The sequence below is a fragment of the Heloderma suspectum genome, chromosome 14 (assembly GCF_057233095.1).
Source record: "Heloderma suspectum isolate Gila_16-S chromosome 14, 16-S_ref, whole genome shotgun sequence".
Classification (NCBI taxonomy): Eukaryota; Metazoa; Chordata; class Lepidosauria; order Squamata; family Helodermatidae; genus Heloderma; species Heloderma suspectum.
Genome location: NC_139471.1, coordinates 10,396,722 through 10,416,821, shown reverse-complemented (window position 1 = coordinate 10,416,821; position 20,100 = coordinate 10,396,722). Strand labels below are relative to the sequence as shown.

General features: G+C 47.4%; 1 protein-coding gene across 12 annotated transcripts in view; it reads right to left on the bottom strand.

Moving 5' to 3' along the window:
- Positions 1–20,100, bottom strand: part of FUBP3 (far upstream element binding protein 3) — a 75,278-nt gene that overhangs the window by 29,041 nt on the left and 26,137 nt on the right. For 7 of the 12 annotated variants that reach the window (XM_084820931.1, XM_084820935.1, XM_084820930.1 and 4 more), the window contains 7 exons: positions 14,278–14,328; positions 13,761–13,794; positions 10,326–10,375; positions 9,418–9,489; positions 7,054–7,111; positions 2,824–2,986; positions 723–821 (listed from right to left, as the gene is read on the bottom strand). In XM_084820931.1, the coding sequence (XP_084677057.1) occupies positions 723–821; positions 2,824–2,986; positions 7,054–7,111; positions 9,418–9,489; positions 10,326–10,375; positions 13,761–13,794; positions 14,278–14,328 (527 nt within the window). The remainder of the gene's footprint in view (positions 1–722; positions 822–2,823; positions 2,987–7,053; positions 7,112–9,417; positions 9,490–10,325; positions 10,376–13,760; positions 13,795–14,277; positions 14,329–20,100) is intronic. The other 5 variants (XM_084820938.1, XM_084820932.1, XM_084820937.1 and 2 more) reach the window with 2 other exon arrangements.

Sequence of the window (20,100 nt, the reverse complement as noted above, 5' to 3'; positions counted from 1 at the left end):
CCCACACAGGCTTATGCAGACCGTGAAAGTTTGCAGAAAGTTCCTTGACGCAAATACGCCTTGGATATAGCGTTTACTTGGACCAAGATCCCAAATTTTGGGGGGGGAGTCCATCATATGAACCACATCCAGACCTTACCGGCCTCATGTAACGTAATGAAAAAAGGAGCAGGAGCTTTTTTCGTACTGGAGGCCACATTGGCAAGTGTTAAGCTGGCCAGAGAGTAACACCAAAATGAATGCACAGACTGAGTGATTATAGTGATTGGTCCGAGATCACCCAGTGAGCTTCATGACCAAGTGGGGCTTTGGGTATGGGTTTCCCTGGTATGGGTTTGGGTATGGGTATGGTATGGTTTGGGTATGGGTCTCCAACACTCTTTACTACTACAGCACACTGGCTCTCCTTCTGCTGTATTGTACTCTCACAAAGCATTGGGCAGGTGGCTTCATTTTTTTCACAGTTCAAGGATCTGCAGGCTTTCCTTCTTGTTTTCTTTACTTGGCCAGACTCAATTTGGGTGGGTCACTAATGTAAAGGGGGCCAGATGTAAATGGGGAGAGGACTGTTTGGACCTTAGACCTGAGCTGTCTGTCCCCCCATCCCTGTCCCCCAACACAAATCCGAGAGCACCGCTCACATGAGCGTCGCCAACTGTGCCATTATTCCAAATCCTTCGAAAATTCTATCAGCATGACTGCAAATCCTCTTTGATACACACCTGTACTTTAAAAGCATCTCCAGTAATCCGAAGAGGTTTATCCGCTCCAGTCGGTAAAGGGCCATCTTGGATCATAATCATTTTCACGCCTGTTCGTTCCTGCACATGCACCACGCAGACAATGGACAAACATGAAAATAAATAGAATGCCAAAACAGGCAGAACGTTATGAAAATAGAAAGGAAGGAAAAAGGAAGAAGCAACAGGAGCCCGTAAAGCTTGGGTCATTCAAATATCTAAGGGGTTCAGTCTGGCTCAGACAAGCAAGCAATCGTAAAATTAAAAGTGGAAAAGCGATCAGGGAAGGGCCTCTTCCCTTCGCAGTTTCACTTTGTATGAGAAGCGTTCTTGCTGCGTTTGGCATGTCCACGAAGAGAGACCCTCAGGAAATAATGTAGCAATTCCATGGAAGGGCAGACTAGCCACTGAACAGGGCACCGGCCAGGGAATTCAACTTCCTAAGACAGGGATGTAGAAACTCAGCGCTGGGGGCCAACTCCAGCCTTCCGGAGTTCTCCGGATAGCCACCCCCCGTTTTCCCTGGCCAACCCCCTTTCCTCCGACCACTGATTGTTTGGTGGTTGCCCAGCTTTTGTGCTGCTTTCCCCCATTCTAAACGATTGAAATGCCTCTCCTAAGGCTTAGTTATGGGCAGTGAGAGCTGGGGAGAGCAATCCTGTGGCCCCTAGACAGAGTCAGCGGTGGCTGCAGAGGGGATAGGATACTTCGGATTCCTGGATCCGATGTCAGAGACAGTACTCGGACCCGGGAGTCTGAGCTCCCCTCCCCCTCACAGCTGGCATGGAAAGAACCAAACTGGCTGCCTCTCCATGATCGCAAAGGCGACCTCGGAGAGGACAGAAGGGAGCATTCCAGTGGGCAGAGAGGGGACTGGGGAAGCAGGGATATGAGCTATCCACAGCCCCCATCCCTCCCCGACGCATGAGCTAGATGGGCTAAAACACCCATCTAGCTAAAAATGCAGAGCAGGGGGAACATGGAGGTGAAGACTGCCGCTCTGCACAGGGCCCCCGTCAGCCTCTGAGTTCAAAGGCTGATGGGAATCCCAACAGGATTACATCCCTAAGGTAAAATACACTGGTGTGGTTAGTATTTTGGCACTGCACTCTTTGCCTCCAGCTTGCAGCGTTTTGCTTTCGGCCCCACCCACCCCTGGAATGCAGCCTGCAAAATCTTCTCCAAAATTGAATTCAGCCCGCAGGCTGAAAGAGGTCCAATGCTCCTGCCCCAAGGGAAGGACTGAACCAGCCTGGTACTTGTCACAATCCTTCGTCCTCCCCCTTCGCAATCAACACACTCCAGGATACCAGGCTTCAGGCTCACTACTTTATTACTTAATGATTCGCTTCCTTACCAATGCAAATTCTAGGAAACTCTCAGACTGCAATGGAAACAGCTACTCCACACAATTACGAATATCAACCGAGGAGCCGAAGTGGAAGTTAGAGAAGTTGCCAGCAGTCTGAGCAAGAACTTCTCGGCTAGACTAGCTTCTCAGGGATGCCCCTCCCTTAGGGCAGCGCCCTCCTATGTTGGCTTCCATGAGTGGCCAACCTGGCGGAGCGTCTGAGCTCCACTTCTAACTTTTTCCGCTTCGCTCTGCGACGGCCCCTAGCATCCCTCAAGTCATGCCCTTCACTCTCCTCCTCCTTCAAACCCTGGGTTCTCATGGAGAAGGAAGTGGGGGGGGGAGGCATTCAGGCTGAGCCATCTGTGCGCCAAGGTCTTGGGAAGAAGGCCCTGCCATATCTGAGCTCACTAGGGAGGGTGCCTCCCCCTGTTCTGGCTGTTCTCTCTCTGGATCTGAGCTGCTAGACATCTCCACGTGCTCAGATTCATTCCTGACAGTACTCTCCAGATGCGTGGGACTAACGCTCCCATAATTCACCAGCCACGCAAGGCGACTGGACTTGATCGACCTTTCACTCCACTTGAGCAGGGCAATTGTTTTCTGTTCTAGGAGCGCAAGCTAGCAAAGAAAGCCAAGATCGCCAGGGACCTCACAGTTCCCCTGACAGAGTATGGCTCCTCACGTCGACAGGGTGAGACAACTCTGAGGGAGAAACGGCGTTCCGCCCACCTGAAGCTGCTTTATCGTTTCTCCACCTTTGCCAATCACCAGGCCCACTTTGGATGCCGGGATGAGGATCTCTTGGATCGTGCTGTTGCCATCCACCTCGTTGTGAAAACCAGGCCCATTCCGGCAGCGGTCCACGATTTGCCCCAATAGCCGCTTTGCCTGTCTTTGTTAGGGGGGGAGAAACAGAGAAAAGTAATTCCTCAAGGAAAACACCTATTAGATGGCACACATTCCCCATCTGGCTGGGTCTAGGGGGAGAACGTCACTGGAATGAAGGAGATTTGGGGGGAAGGAGGAGAAAGGAGAGGAAACAGAAATGAGGAAATAACTGGCAGTCGCTGCGGCGACTCTGCGTTTCAGATCAGACTCCCTCTCAGATACATCCCCGTCGACTTTGGAACGGAAGAAGAGGATGACAAAATGCAGTGAACATCTCAAAGACCTTTTCCTCGCGGCCTTTCCCACCTAGACCCACCCCAACATGGCACTTTCCTTTTGCCAGTCTCACCTTAGAGAGGCAGATTTACACCAACCATCCTTGCTTCGGCTGGGTTGAGTACTCCCTGCTCAAATGCATTTGGGGATGGGGTGGAGAAAGGCCTGCTTGATTTGCTGTTACTCCACACAGAGTAAAAAACAACAACAACACAACCCACTGCAGGTGACACTAGTACTGCTGTGACAAAAGAAAACGTCGTTCTCGACCCTTGGAACGGGACGTCTCACGTCACACTTGTTTGCACGCTACGTTGCTGACATAAGAAAGCACCCATGGGTTAAATCTCAACTATGTCAGACCAGCAGAAGCCAATGTTTGTGTCAAGAGTACACCAAGTGTAAGAACATAAGAAGAGCCCTGCTGAAGCAGGCCAGGGGTCCACCTAGTCCAGCATTCTGCTCACACAGTGGCCAACAGGCTGCCCACGAAAAACCCATAAGCAGGACGTGTGCAACAGCACCCTCCTGCCCGTGTTCCGCAGCAACTAGTGCACACAGGCATACTGCCTCTGACACTAGAGGGAGCATACAGCCATCAGGACTAGCCGCCATGGATAGCCTTCTCATGCAGGAATTTGTCTAGCCCCCTTTTAAAGCCATCCAAACGGGTGGCCATCACTACATCCTGCGGTAGCGAATTCCGCAGTTTAACTCTGCGCTGTGTGAAGACGTCCTTCCTTTTATCTGTCCTGAATCTCCCCACAATCAGCTTCATAGGAGGACCCCTTTGCATTCTAGTATTGAGAGGGAGAAAAATGTCTCCCTTTAAGACAGCAGCCCTTAGCGTGCGCTGCAGTTTTGCCTCCAATATACCGGGTTGCACAGAAGGCAGCGGCACAGTGTAGGAGAGGCTCAGTGGCAGAGCCCCTGCTTTGCATGCAAAAGGTCCCGGGTTTGATCCCCAGCATTGCCAGGTAGGGCTGGAAAAAACCCTGCCCGAAACCCTGGACAGCTGCTGCCAGTCAGCGTCGACGCTACTGGGCTAGATGGACCAATGGTCTGGCTCAGTATAAGGCAGCTTCCTATGTTCCTAGGCAGGTCAGAAAGCCAGCCTGACCTTCCTGCTCCTGTCCAGAAGTGCCACGCCTGCCCCTTGGTGTTAATGGTCCCTGGGACATGAGTTAGCCACCTTTGAAGTGGAGCCTGTCTCAAGCAGCCATGTGTACAGCATTTTTTAAGCATGAAGCAAAAGTGAAACAAAACCCCCCACCCTTTCCATCTCTGCATGGGCGCGCAGGTTTTAAGCAGGATAAAAACCCAAGTATCACCCTGACTACATGCAGCAGCCAACCAAACTCAGGTCCTTGCCTACTTTTGAAGAACTAGAGTTTTCAGCAGAATGCCTCAAATAGGACAGGGGGCTCAGGTCTTTGCCCAGTGTCTCTCTAAAATGCATGCATGCAACCACCCACACCCTTTGCAGATCTTGTAGGATTTTTATTTTTACAGCTGTCTTTTGCTCCAAAACTAATCCATTTAGTGGAAGAGGTGGGGGTAGAACTCACCTCAGTCCCACCAAAATGTAAAAAAAAAAACCCAGTGCCCCATATTGTTTGCCATCTAGCATGCTCTTGTCAATTATATTTGTTTTGCCTCAGTGCTTGCAGAATTGTAGCCCAATGAGAAAACTCCTTAAACCGAAAAAATAATGAAGAACAGACCTTTTTGTACAAAACAACACACACACACTGTCTGAGAACTTCAAGGGTTTTCCTTCAATGCTTTTAATCATCCAAATGCAACTTGTTAAAAGAAAATGAAGATTCCCACAGATGGATCTGGAAAAAACCCACCTACCCAGAGGCTGGGGGAGAGAAAGAGCAGCTCCATATTGTTAAGTGGGTTCCTGTAAGCTGAGGCTCGTGGCTCCAAGTCCCAGCGGGGAGAGGTCCTCAAAATGGCTTGGGAGAGGCAAGCTCAGCTCCTGGGAAGGGGGAGGGAGGAAACACTGTCCCTAAAGTTTCTATAGGGCTAGAGAGTGCAGAACCCCCCCGCTGGGCTGCCAGGTGGCAGGGTCTTGCAAGGAGGCGGGGGGGGGGGAGAACAGCCAGCAGCGCCGAGGGTCATGTTGCACCGAACAAGCGGCAGTGGCGAGTGGGGTTTCCATCATGCATGGGCCAAATGCACAAACTTGGGACAGTCTGAGGCTGGGGGCAACTTTAGAAACGACACCTCCCAGTTTTATTCAGGCTTGGTGCTGGTGGCGTTGAGGTGGCCTTCTCCAGCCCCGCTTTAAACTGGGAAGGGCGATGAACTGGAGACATCCTGAGAATTCAGCCACCATGGATAAAAGAGCCACCTGATTGGCCACCAACGGCCAGTGAACACAGCCTCCGGGCCAGATGCCCAAACCCCCATTCATCGGGGCAAGCACTCCTCACTGCCTAGCACAGGGGTGAGGAACCTGTGGCCCTCCAGACGTTGCTGGGGCTACAACTCCCATCATCCCTGATATGCTGGCTGGGGCTGATGAGAGCTGGAGCCCAACGGTGCCCCAACCCTGCTCTAGCAGGACACACGCACAAGCTCTTGCTTGTGGTGTTCTTCGGAGGCCTCTGATGCTGCTGCCTCTCCTTAGCATCTACCCTCTTGGCGCAAATGCAAGAGAACTGCCCAGAGTGCTTCAGCTACTGGACTGTATAGCAATGTAATACATAAAACAAATAAACATATCAATAACTCCTCTGTGGTCAGCCAGGAGATCAGAGAGAGGTCTTCTCTCATTAAAACGGCAGCTTGGAGAAGGTAAGAAACACCAGAGTCCCCCCTGGACTATTTCTTATCTTTGCTGAACTGCAACGAAAGTGAAGGAAGCCCTTGCCTCCCCCTGAGTCCTCCAAAGCGTCTCCCACTATTAACAGAGTGCCTCCCCCAGTGCATATGGAAGAGGACTTGGGGGCGGGGGGGGGAGGAAGGGTTTGGTGGCAAGCCCCCCCAAAAGTATGTACTCTTTCAAAAGCCAAGCTTTGTTTGGGGAGCCCTCCTCCAAGTGACCAAACTGTGTCAATTTTTCCAGATTGGGGAGGAGTCATTTTCCCTGTTGTGGATCACAATGTGCCATAAATGATGATACAGATGCACGTCAGAAGTAAAAGCTACTTAAAGCTTTTGTGGCCTTCTTTGCAAGGCTGATATAACCTTTCAACCCCTTAACGCAGGGGTAGGCAACCCCTTGCCACCCCCTGAATTTTGGTGGGAACCCCCCAAAAGGGGAGGAGGGTTAAATAATGGTTTCTGGGCAAACAAAATGGCATCTGGAGCTACTATGGAGTGTCTAAAAGGGCAACATTTTGACCCTTTGGGCACTCTGTAGCGACTCCGAATGCTGTTTTGTTGTTATTTCCCCCCAACTTTTGGTACCTGGGGGGAGCTGCAGCCCACGTGGGGTGTTGGGGGTGGCAAAAATGGCCCCCAGACTTCCCAAAGTTGCCACCTCCGCCTTAATGCACTCCCCACTCACAAGCAAACTCATTAGAGCATTTCTGCATAGGACTCATGAGAGTGTTTACATTGGGGAAGGGAAGAGGGAGTAAAAATAAAGGAAGACTTCAAAAGCAAGCTAAAAAAACCTGAGGCTTGGAGCACAGCAAGTATACAGCTGGCCAAGGGTTGTCACTCATTTGTGGCAGCAACTGAGAGAAGAAAAGGTGACAAGGAAAAAAACAGAAAGAGGAAAGAGAACAGAGGGAAGGGAGTGAAAGCAAACCATATATATGTATTTAAAAAACTTACTCAATGCTCTCTGGCGTGCCGGTGAGCACACAGGGTCTCTCAGCCATCCCACCACCGTCTGCAAAGGTAAAGCAGAAAAAGAAAAGAAAAAAAGACAACAGGTACTGGGCATCCCACGAATCTCAGAGCATATCAACTTCCACCTGGATCTGAAGCCAGGGCTGTGTGTAATCCATACTAAAGGAAAACTCAACAAAATGAGTTCTGCACTCTGTTTAATCACACAAAGTGCGTAAATTGGCATAAATTCCCTTAGTCGGCATGACTTAATTTTGCTTTCGCTAGTCATAGGGGGCAAGGAGCTATGCAGAGCACTGACCTCCCCCCCACCCCCCACACACACAGCCAAAGATCTCATCCGGCCACTTCACTGGCTCCAGACACTTTCAAGGCTACTTTTGCACCCATGTGGACTGGATGCTTGGTCTTTTGATTTTAGGTTCCAGTGGGAGGAAAGTCTCCGGTGAAAGTCTTCTGTACCCAGTCTCAATTTTATCATCATTATTCTCAATGATCAATTATCATTATTCTATCACCAATTATTAATATTATCAATTATTAAGACCTGACCTTGTCCTGTACCTGTGTGAAATTGCAGCACGTGTGTGTGCGTGCACGTGCACACACACCCTGCATGTAGCCAAGCCAGTGACAGCACACACCCCCGGTGTCTTATTCAAATGCCATCAGGGCGGCAAGCAACACTAATGGACCCCAAAGCCCATGCATCATCCAGCTCTTCAGCCACGAAGCTCACAGGGAGACTTTAGGCCAGTTGCTCTCTGACAAACCTAACCTACCCTCCCAGGGTTGCTGAAGTTGGGGAGAGGGAGTCCACACAACCCAACTTGAGCTCCTTGGAGGAAGGGGTTTTTGCGCACATGTAAAGGCACACATGGATCCAAGGCCTGCTTGCATGAGTGGACGACTGCTCCACTCGTGCAAGGGTGGGGTTCTCCAGTTTCTCCCTGCCCCAGATCCTGCATTGTTCCTAAGGGTCCCTTGATTCTAAAGAGTGACTTTGCAGGGCGGGGGGCGCCAGGAGGCTGCAGCAGGGAAAAAGGAGGCAGGAAAACCCTGTTTCACAAGTGTTGTTGTCCACTCATGGTTCTTAAGTTCCAATCCGCTGGGATGTGTGTTGCAATCTGGACGGCAGCAGCTCTGGTTTAGACGAAAGACTGCTGGGAGAACAGAATGGATGCTCGACTTCTTGAAAATCTAAACTGCTCCTTGGGAGTGTGCTCAAGGCTAGGTTGTGATTTCACAGACAGGTCTGGAGGCTCGTTACAGCAGGGGAGGGCAACCTTCGGCCAAAGGGCCCAATCTGGCACGCAGAGGGTTGGACACCCTCTGTGGGCCCCTCCTTTCCGCAAGCCCCACCCCTAGCCTGCAGAGAAGAATCCCCATGTTATGTTTGATCAGAGATAGCAAGGGGATTCCCCCACACCCGGCCAAGTCCCTTCCATTGCCACTTGTTCCCCAGCTGGAGCTGGCTCGTTGCTTGCCAGCCCAGTTGCTTTCCCCGTGCAGAGAGAGACACAGAGCTCCATGCCTATCTCTGTACAGAGAAAGGAAAAAGGGGTCTGGGGCATACACAATGATGTCCCGGGAGGGCCCTTGCCCTCTTGACATCATCCAGCCCGTCAGCCACAGGGGGGAATCCAGAACAGATTAGGTTGGCTCCCCCTGGGTTATAGCAACAGAATAGGGTGCGGGACTTTTTTCACCTGCGCCCCAAGGTGGTTTCTCTTACACCCAAGGACAACTGCCCGGGACATCAAAGCCAGGGAGCGGATGAGATTGCTGTGCCAGCCCTTCAATCTGGAAGTGCATTTTCGGTGCCTTGTGAGCACATTCGGGGGGCAGGCTATAAAGTCACAGCCACCGGTGGACAGACTCGCTTGCTGATGGGTGGCCACTGAAAGGGCAGCAAAGCGTTTTCTCCCTATTGGGGTTTTTCCATTCATAGGTGGGATGGGTGTGTGTGTGTCTTGGGTATGGACTGACCCCTCATTTGAAAGGCGAGGGGCAAAGGACTGGAGACTGGCCCAGGCTGCATAGGGGCCTTAGGGGTGAGAGCTAAGGGACCCCAAAAGGAAGTTTTGTATAGCATTTCTTTCCACACCCAAGCTTTTAAGTTACAGTGTTTTAAAGCAGATACTATATTCCCATACTCTATCGCGAAAAGAGAGTTCTGGTCACATGCTACTTCGACTACAATTTTACTGTAGAAAAGCAGGATTAAAGAAACAAACGTCATTAGCTTACTCCTGACAAAGCCTTGCAGATGCGTGCTGTGCTGCTTCCCTGGAAATGGTGTGATGAGGGCCGGGGGGGGGGGGGGGGAGGAGAGAATAGCCTTACCTGGCGCAATCTGAATTTTGCAGCCTGACTCTGCCTGAATCCGGGAGATTTGCTCGCCACCCCTGCCGATAACTGAAAGAAAATTCAGAATTGGTCACAATTTCACTGTTGCTGCTGTTAACAAATCAGAACTGTGTGTGTGTGTGTGTGTGTGTGTGTGTGCGCGTGTATTTATACATTCATAAATTATAAATTAAGGAATGTGCTGCGATGGGATGGGGTGAAGAGGGACAGTAGCTAAACCTGGCTTTTAGAAAGGGAATGAGATTAATGAATGAGGAGCGGTCTATTCATGACGACGACTAAATGGAACCTCCATGTACCCAAGTAGGGTACCTAGTTTTACCTTCACAGCAGCGACAGTGGAAAAGGGCTAGTGCCTTCAAAGTCCTGTTTTTTGGGCATTCAAGAGGCATCTATGCTGGAATAGATGGACCCTTGTCATGTCCAGCAGGGTTGTTTTCACCCCTGCTGCCTTTCAAAATGGGAGGCGCTAAGGACTAAAGCTGGGACCCTGAACATACAAAACATATGCTCTGTCTCTGAACTATGAGGCCTCTCTTTAAATGGGCCCTCAATGGTGTATCCTCTTCCATTTGCAGCCCCTCTCCTGCTGCAATTTTCTCTATGCTCATCACCTAGGCACAGTATCAGCAAAGTTTGCTATCTAGATCTTTAACTGCAGGTTGCTGAAGCAGTCAGGAAGTAACTAAATTATCCTCAATTGATTTTAAAGTTCACAGAAAAAGCATTTCCCCCAAATTGCCACGTTCTCAGCGGCATTAACAGAACCTGCACCGCTACACAGAACACTACCTATCATAATACAAATTAGTCTTCAGCGGAATGAGCGTTTTAGAGGACCCAAATGCCGCAAAGAGAAAAATCACCTCAACCGGAATACTTACTGAATCCAACCATTTTGTCAGGCACTTTGAATTCTTCGGTTATTACTGCCCTGAAGGGAACAGAAAGGAAGGCTCATTACAATGAATACAAATTCTTACCTTCCCAATAATATCAACAGTCACGGAACATTACATTTCAAAAATCAGTTTTAGTTCCCAGAAACTGAAGTAGAAAGTAGCTCAACAATTTGGAAGCTGCACAGCTACGGCTGTGCCGCGCACTGAATAATCAGGCTTTCAGGCAGCGCCTGCCATAATGTCCCCAAAGAATCCCAGGTTTACTTTAACATATTAAAAAGGATGTTGTTTTTAAACTGAAGTAAGCTTAAAGCAATGTTGCATGTAGCTTCTGCTGTAGACCAAGAAACTCTGTGTGTTGGACCCAGGATGTCCCTTATTTTTAGGCTGCCTTTAAAACTCTTAAAACGAGATGTGATGACGCACACGTGCGTATAGGAAGAGTCTTGTGGCACCTTAAAAACGAATAAGTTTATTGTGATATAAGCTTTCATGGACTAGAGTCCACATCTGTCCACAAAATCACCTGCCCCCCCTCCACAAAAAAAAACACTAAACAGTTAGTCTTTGAGGTGCCACAAGAGACACCATTGTTTCTGCAGCAAGCCTAACACAGCTACCCCTCTAGAAACTGTTACAGAACCTCAGTGGTCTTTAAAGCAGCCTACCCTCCGTGAATCTGTATATCGGTGACTATAATAGCAGACTCAGGTGGTAAGTGCGAACAGGCCTGGAGCTCAGAAAGGCCCACTGAGAAGCAAGAGGGAAGTAACAGCACGCTCAAGGGAACCTTGAAGTTTGCAGAAATATACAAAATCCACCTTTAAAAATCTAAGGGAGCAATCCTTTGCATGTTTAGACAGAAAAAACTCCTACAACTCCCAGCATGTCCCAGCCAGCCATGGCTGGCTGGGGCATGCAGAGTGTTGTAGGACTTCTTTTTTTATCTAAACATGCATAATATTTTCCCTTAGGGGGCAACCTCCCCCAACCCAGCCCAATGAGGACTGAGCACTCTCAGTAGCCATGGAATCAGTTAGCGGGGAAATGTGATGTGGGGTGGGAAGAGAAGGACAGTGGATCTGCCTGCTTAAGCTCCTTGCAGCTTAATGGTATCCTGGAGGGGGGGCATGGGTGGCTGGAACCTAGAACACTTCTGCAAGGAGGTGAGGACACAGCACATTTTGTTAGGGGTCTCACTTGTCAATGACTATTACCCAAGCTACCGATGTGGAACCTCTATATTCAAAGGAGGTCTGAGTCCCATATGCTGAGGACAGACAGAAGAAGGGTATCGCTGTTACGGCCTGCTTGTGGGCTACTCAGACGCACTAGGTCCAAGTGCCACTGGAAGCAGGATGCTGATCTAGCTGGACTTTGGTCTGATCCAACAAGGTTTATGTGCTCAAACTCTGAAGTGCCTTGGTTCAAGTCAACCTGTTCCATTATTCTTGGCCCTTTTTCACTGGTGCCGTATTTAGCAACTAGGATCAAGGACCTAACCTAGTAGCTATAGAAGATGAACAGGACTTTTTAAATGATGCTTAGAACTGCAAATACTTAGCAGACTCAACTTATTTCAAAGTCTCCAAGGAAACCCACTCTGTACTCACCAATTATCAGCTCAGAAATCTTTTAGCTCCCATGTCTATAGGCCATTTTTCTGAATTTTTCCTGATGGCAGATGGAGTTAAAGATGGAAGCAGCGTGCAGCCATCAACCACTTTTGGTTTTTAATACAACACTTCAACTTATGCATGTCATGTATTATTAATAACTATTGTACATTTATTATTTATTGATAATCATTAATAACCATTTTTTCAATGACAAGCTGTATATTTGTTGTTGTTGTTGTTCAGTCATTCAGTCGTGTCCGACTATTGCCAATTACTAATAATTATTAACAATTAACAATATTTATATACATTTTCTTATTGAACAAATTCTGAAGAGGTTTACAAAGGAATACAAAAAATACACAAGTGTATTTTTTTAAAAGGCTAAGAACATCAACACTGTCTTCCTTCTGTCTACTAGAAAAACTTTATCCACAAAAGCTAACACTTTATCCACAAAAGCTAACCATGTATACCTGATATAGAACTGAGCTGTTGCTGTAAGAGAAGCCCTGCTAGATCAGATCAAAACTAGTACATCTAATTCAGCATCCTGCTTCCCAATAGCCACCAGATGCTCTGGGAAGCCCACAAGCAGGACGTGGCGGTAATAACTCCCCTCCACTGTGTGCCCCCCAACATGTGGAATTCAGAGGTTTATTGCCTCTGAACATGAAGGCAATACATTTCACCATAATTTCAGAACATTTCACCATCATGTTTAGTAGCCCTTTATAGATCTCTCCTCTGACACAAATTTGTCTAATCTCCTTTCAATGCCATCTAAGCATCTAAACCAGGGGTGACAAACATCTTTTGGCCCGAGGGCCGAATTTGGTTTTGGAGAAGATGTCGGGGGCCTCATTCCAGTGATAGTCGGGGCTAAAGACAAAGGGGTAGGGGCAAAAATTACAAACAATAACAGCATGTTTTAGCATAAATCTCTTACTTCCAGTAACTAAGCCTTAAGAAAGGAATTTTAAACTTTTCAGAATGGGGGAAAATGTGCACAAAAGCCAGGAGACCACAAAATCACCAGTAGTTGGGGGAAAGGGGGCACGGCCAGACTGGGGCCCCAGGAGGGCCACATTTGGCCCCTGTGCCTGAGGTTCCCCACCCCTGCTCTAAACTATCACATCTTGTGGGAGCTATTACAAAGGTAACATGAAGTGACTGGAACGCTTAAGGCATGCTCTATAAATTCTACTATGTCTGATGAGTAGATATATTAAGGGTTTCAGAGAAACAAAAATCGAGGAGGGATTAATATCTACTACTGCAATTACATAAAGTTCCTGCTCCAATGCCAAAACTAAGGCTGGGATCCAAACAGCCATGCTGGATCTGTGTGGCCAAGGCAGCTCTGGGCATGCAATTCTTGAGCACAAATTCCTCCTGAATGTTACGTGACAATCTGCTTTTGAATTCAACTTGGACTTTTAAAAGCAGTTCATGATATGGCACAGGAATCTGCTGTTCTATGTAAAAAAAAAAAAAATTCACTTGGCTGCCCAAGGTAGCTCCAAGGATCCCAGCCGAAGACACAAGTTTAATTCAATACAGGCCTCCCCATATGTGTTACTAATGCCACACACACCTTGCCTCTTTCCCCAAGAGACGCATACAATATCTAGAAGCATAAGCAAAGAACCTCAGCCTGAGATGTGGAGTGAGAAATTGAGCCTACACAGTTTTGCCACGTCCTCAACCTCTGACTTCCTAACACTCCAGTACAGATGGCAGATCAATAAACAATTAGAAGTGATCAATAAATAATAAAACATAACCCACTGCTTACCTTTGATGTACCAGGGCCCCTAACTGGTTACCTACTGTGGCAGAGAAGAGAGAAAGAAGAAAAATCAAAGCATTAGCACGGATAAACTAACTTCATCCCTATAGAAAAGAGTTCTTACCATTTTCATCGAGGGGGAAAAAGAGGAGCAAAGCAAAAACAGCAATTTGGGTTCAGTGGCTGAAATGAATGCGTTACATGGGACAAAAACAGGAGGGGATTTCTTGAAGTGAAGTGTCCAGCTGAACACAGAATAGGAAATTGATCCACCTCACCCTCATGCTGAGAAGCATGGGAGAGAATCCTGCCTGTCCCCCAAATCCCTAGAAAAGTATTGCCTCCCCCCACACCCCACCACCAGCCTCCCCAAATTAAATCCAATATAAAAAGATCAAGCGGATTGGTATACATGAAAAACAAAAAGGAGAAGCCAAAACACAGAGATTTGGGGAGATTTAGTCTAGATCAAAAGCATTGAGAGAGAGAGAGAGAGAGAAGAGAGAGAGGGCTTGCAACATACTTCTCTGGGTCTCTCTTATCTGTGCTCCATGGAGCCAACTTACACGAAGACCTGTTAAAGGAATAGGGCTGTTAAAGAACCTTCCATCACCAAGTTGTATGTGTTATCACATTTCTACTCAATACGAGCAGCTGAGCTATGCAAGGTTGCCAGATGGTGTCTTACCCCAACCCCGTCACAATGCTTCCGTTAGCACTGACTGCATTCATCTCTCCCACAGAAAGGACTTAATATGAAATGGGGGGGGGGGGCGCAAGGCTACAGGAAAACACCACACAAAACTTCCTACTGGATTGCCCTTGTATTGCAACAGGTAACTTCATCTCACTAGAGTAGACAAACCAAACTGGTTCAGATGTCATGCTAAACCATGAATTATTGGGAGGGGAATGAACCATAGCAAACCTCAGGCTTACATGCTCCCCATCGTCCTCTCCAGTGTGACTACAAGAGTTTGGAAGCTTTCACCTTATTTGATTAACTGTACCTCGTAATTTCTTCCAAACCCAGAAGACTTTGGTTAGGGTTCTAAGACAAAGTGACAAGCTGCAGTTAATCTTGGCTTGTTCCAAACCACCATGGTTAAGATTAACCACGGCTTGTCGGGTCTGAATAAAATTACAAGCTGCGCTTAATCAAGAACTGAAATGAAAACTTCTGATTTCCTCCTCATGATCACAGGAGTAGAGGGGAAGGGGAAGCATGCAAGCCCAAGGCTTGCTGTGGCTTCTTCCTCTCACAATAAACCATGGTTTATCATGATGTCTGAACTGGCCCACTGGCTCAATACAGGCAGTATGCACAAGCTGCTCCTAAGGAAGTTTAACTACAGTTTGGTGCAAAGTTTGAATAGAGAAACGATGGATTGTGATCAGCCAGCAAAACCGGGATTGGAAAACGTGGTTCAGAATCAGTTTGCAAGCCATGGTTTGGCATGATGTCTGAATTGACAAACCATAGTTAGCTACAGTTATCACAGTGTCTCTGGAGCTGCTGCATCACACAGAAGGATGCTGAGAGAATAGAAAAAAGCTCAGATAACCATGGTTTGCTGTTGTGCTTTTAGAAACTTAAGTCATGATTTTGGTTCTAACTACAAACCATAGTTTGGCAAGATGCCTGAATCAAATTAGTTTGAAACATTTTATACACCAATTGATTTTAAATGCATTTTTAAAACCTGCAAGCGAATGCTGGCACAATTCCTGAAAGTGATGAATTTGTTACCAATCCAGGAGGAAAAGAACCAGGTTTTTTTAGTTTTACCTTTTAACACTGTGATAAAAACCATAAGACAGTTGGGTGAGAACAATATCTAAGTAAATCCAGTCAGCTGGCTTGAGATAGCAACCATCTTGAAATGAATCACACTTACACATTTCTATGAATCTCTTGAAAAGGTCAGGTTTGGAACATTTTCTTGAATACACATAGTTGTTCTAGAAGAACAAGCCTTGCTGCACCTTACAGACTTGTTGTGGTATAAGTTTCCAAGGGCTAGAGTCCACTTCACCGGATGTGTAAAGTGTTATCCTCAGTTGGCATATTAATGATACACAGGTACAGAGAAATAGGTTATAAACAGTGGGGCCAAACAATACAAGATGTACAGTCTGTGATAATATGTAAAGCTTAAAGGTATACAAAGTAAGCACAGAGACCAGAGATACAAACCTAAATACACTTGCCATAAAAATTCTTACTCTGTAGATTTTCTCTGATACCTTGCCCTGTGTCTCTCACAAAACGTGCTCATAGAATGACATTTTACCACATTTTGCTCCCAGTCAGATGGCCAAGGGTTATGTTAAATGTGTAGTTTTGCATCGCATGATTCTTTTTTAAACCATAAATAGTAGCCATGGGGGAAACAGGTAATCATGACTGAGGCAAGTTTTTTTTCTTTCAAAACCTTTTCCTCCCAATGCTGTGATACAGACACACACACACCCCTCCTGAAAGCTGCCACATGACATGTGAAGGAAACTGCAATTTGCACCAACTGCAGTTTCCCTACTGTGCTGCCCCCCCCCCCCCCCAGCAAGCAGCTTTGGGGAAGTGAAGACTTTCATCAGGACCCTGGCATGGACGGAAAGGGTTGAAAATGCCCCTGCTCACTGTGGCCCCAATACCAAGCCCACACACAGACCCTGGTGACTGCGGTTTTAAAAAAAGAGTCACACAACATCAAATGTTTAATGTAACATCTGGCTAGGCCACAAACTGGGTTATAAAAGGAGAGGTATTGACCACAGTCAGGAGGAATGAAGACAGAGAGCTGTAAAATGTTCGGACTAATATTGCCCTATAGTTTAAAAGCAAACACCTAGTTTGCGCGATCGCAGGGTGGTTAATAAGCCACGGTGGCTTGTTAACCACCCTGCTTGTACCAGCCCGATTTGCGTAATTACCCCTCACCAGCATGGCTTATTGTGACATCTGAACCCACCAAGGGTGGTTGGTTGGTGTGGTTAACAAACCAACCAAAACCGATGGGATGTTTTGGGTTGTTGGGTAGCTTGTTAACCACTCCACCCACCCTTGCTGGGTTCGGATGCTGTTGGGTGGCTTGTTAACCACCTCAGCCAACCACCCTCGCTATGTTCAGGTATCACAAGCCAGGGAAGCGAAAGGTAATTGTAAATATGGCCGGCACGCAAACAGCTCATGCTTGGTGGCTTACAAGCCACAATGGCTTATTAATAACCACCTTGCAATCATGCAGTCCAGCACATAAAGTCTTCCCCCTCTCCCCTCTGGTGGCACATGACCCCAACTCCAAAAGGCGGACTATCACTCTTTCGCTTTCTACAGAAGATATCCATGCACTCCAATGGCCTTCCCCAACTTGGTGTCCTTGGGATTTGTTGCACTACAATTCTCATCATCCCCAGCCAGTAGTCATACTGTCTGGGCATTATGGCAATTGTAGTACAACACATCTGGAAGGTACCAGGGTGGAGAAGGGCTGCACTATGACTTCACAAACATGATCTGCCCAACAAGGAAGGTGTCAGGGTGGACACTGAGCCCATGGAGTCCCAGAGTAGTTCTGATTCTGAGGAAGAGCAGTTGCTCCTGGGAGAGGAGCGCGCTCCTCTTTCCCAGGGCCAACAGCTGACGGAGATTCCTCCCACCAGCATTCCTAGCTTAGAAAGCAGTCCAGGGAGTGACAGAGCGCAGATAGCAGACTTGGTGGATGCGCGACACCGACGCAGAGAGCGGCGCCAGATGGAGGGCGCAGAAAGGAGGCGTAGTGCCCGGTTAGCTCGCAAACAACGGCTGCGCCCAGAGGATCCAAGGGAAAAGGGGAGGGACTCTCCCTAGTCCTTAAGTTTAGGGGTCTGCCAGTAATTCCCTTTCAAACGGGGACCAACTGTTCCAACTTAGGGCATAGGTACTGTGCTGCTCAGATCTAGTTGCAAACGGTATAGTTGTTAAGTTGTAAAAGAAGAATATAGCTTTGAAAGGAATCCCTTTGTCTGTGTCTGGACTTGGCTACTGGATTAGACTGAGAGAGGCCTCCAAGGAGCCCTTGACAGAAGGTTTCTTCCTGTATGTAAGACGCTGTGCTAACAGCAGAAGGCACATCCCCCCCACACACACCTGCAGAAGTACCTAATGTAGCTCACTTTGTTCATGCGAGTGCAGCCCTAGCTAAACATTAGACAAAAATGGGCCATTCAGAGCTAACCACTGGTTGAAACCATTTCAATTACATCGTATTGCCGAGGGGCCGAGATGGCAAGTACCGAGGAAATCGACCAAACGGCAATGAGATACATTTTCCCAAACCGCTCTCTAGCCACCTGCACATTCTTTTTGACCCGAAATGAAATGGCCACTTCAGGAGTAAAAGTGGGGGGACAAAATGGAAGTGCACAATAAATACGTGAGCAAAGAAAAAACACATAAAGTCTCTGATTAAACACATGTTGTAGATAAATAAACGCAGATGAAGAGGGACAATCTATTTCTGCTCTGTTCTCCATCAGTGGCTTCACAACAATACAGGCCCCAAAGATATTGATCAAATACCTATATTTTTATTACAGTCCGTCTCGCAATAGGGGACTGCTGCTGTGTTACTAAATCCCAGTTTCATCTTTGCGTATTCCCATTGCCAGTTGAAGGAGCTCTTATTGGCTACTAATACATCTAGCAGAAAATCGTGGGACAGAGTGGGGAACTAGGTTGCTATAGCTGGGGAACCAAGAGCAAAGTAGATTTAACAGACATCTATTGTTGTGAGGGGAATAAGGATAGTGCCACTCAGCACAAAGGCAGAAGTGTGTGCCACCCCAAACACTCCTCCTCTCTTTACCCAGGAACTCCATGGATTCCTCTTTGGTTTGTTCCTCCTCCACTTCTCATTTCTGCCCCACTTCCTCATCGCTCGTTATAATGTGATGAGGAAGATACACATGGCCACAAGCTCTTGGGGGCACCATTCTTCCGGCATGAACCTACCAGCACACTACACCCATTTTTTAAAGTTCTCCTCCAGATTCCTCCTCTGAGGGTGGCTTGGAAGGTGGCATCAAGGGAAAAGGCCTTCCCAATGTACTTGCAGGAAATCTCTCTCTCTCTCTCTCTCTCAAACAGGGGGAGCATTCAAAGGTGAATCCCTCACCTGGCGTTTGAACTGGTACAGTCCAATCTCTGCCTCAAGACTCTACCACCTCATTCACATGCTTATGTAAACCAGGCCTCAGAGACAGCCTTAGACTGCGGCTGGAGTTCTCCTGGAAGAGAAGGCTATCAATGGCTACTAGTCCTCATGGCTATATGCTACCACAAGTAACAGAGGCAGTATGCTTTATATACACCACATGCTGGGGAACATGGGAGTGAGGGTGCTGTTGCACTCATGTCCTGCTTGTGGGTTTCCCATGGGCAGCTGGTTGGCCACTGTGTGAACAGAATGCTGGACTAGATGGGCTTTTGGTCTGATCCAGCAGGGCTCTTCTTATGTTCTTAACAATCTAAGGCTGTCTGAGGCCTGGTTTTCATACAGTGGCAAAAAGAAGTTTGTGTACCCCTTAGGACTGCCACATATTTCCAACCTAAAATGTTATTAGATCTTAATCTAACCCCATAATCCTAAAGAACAATAGATAACCTGATTAAACAAATGACATACAAACATGATGCTCTTTAAACTATGTGTGAAAATGTATGTGAACCTTTAGATTTAGTACCTGGTGCAACCTCCTTGAGCAGCAATGACTTCAAGTAAGCATTTCTTATAACTGTTGGTCAGTCTCGCACATCAGTTTTGAGGAATTTTGGCCCATTCCTCCTTATAGAACTGCTTCAACTCTGTGAGGGATTGCTTGCATGAACAGCTCACTTCAGGTCCTGCTACAACATTTTGATGGGGTTTAGGTCCAGACTTTGACTAAGCCATTCTAAAAGACGGAATTTCTTCTTCTGCAGCCATTCGTTTCTAGATCTGCTTGTATGTTTAGGATCTTTGTCTTGTTGCATGACCCACTTTCAGTTCAGCTTCAGCTCACAGACGGATAGTCTAACGTTCTCCTCTAGAATCTTCTGATACACTGCAAAACTCATGGTTGTGTCAATGATAGCAAGCCATCCAGGTCCTGAGGCAGCAAAGCAGGCCCAAATCATCACATTCTCACCACCATGCTTGACGACTGGGATGAGGTTTGTCTGTTCGAACTCAGTGTTTGTCACCAAACATAACATTTCTCATTGAGGCCAAAAAGTTCTATCCTTGACTCCTCTGCCCAGAGAACATTGTTCTGGAAGTCTTGAGGATCATCTATGTGATCTTTAGCGAACTTCAGATGGGCAGCA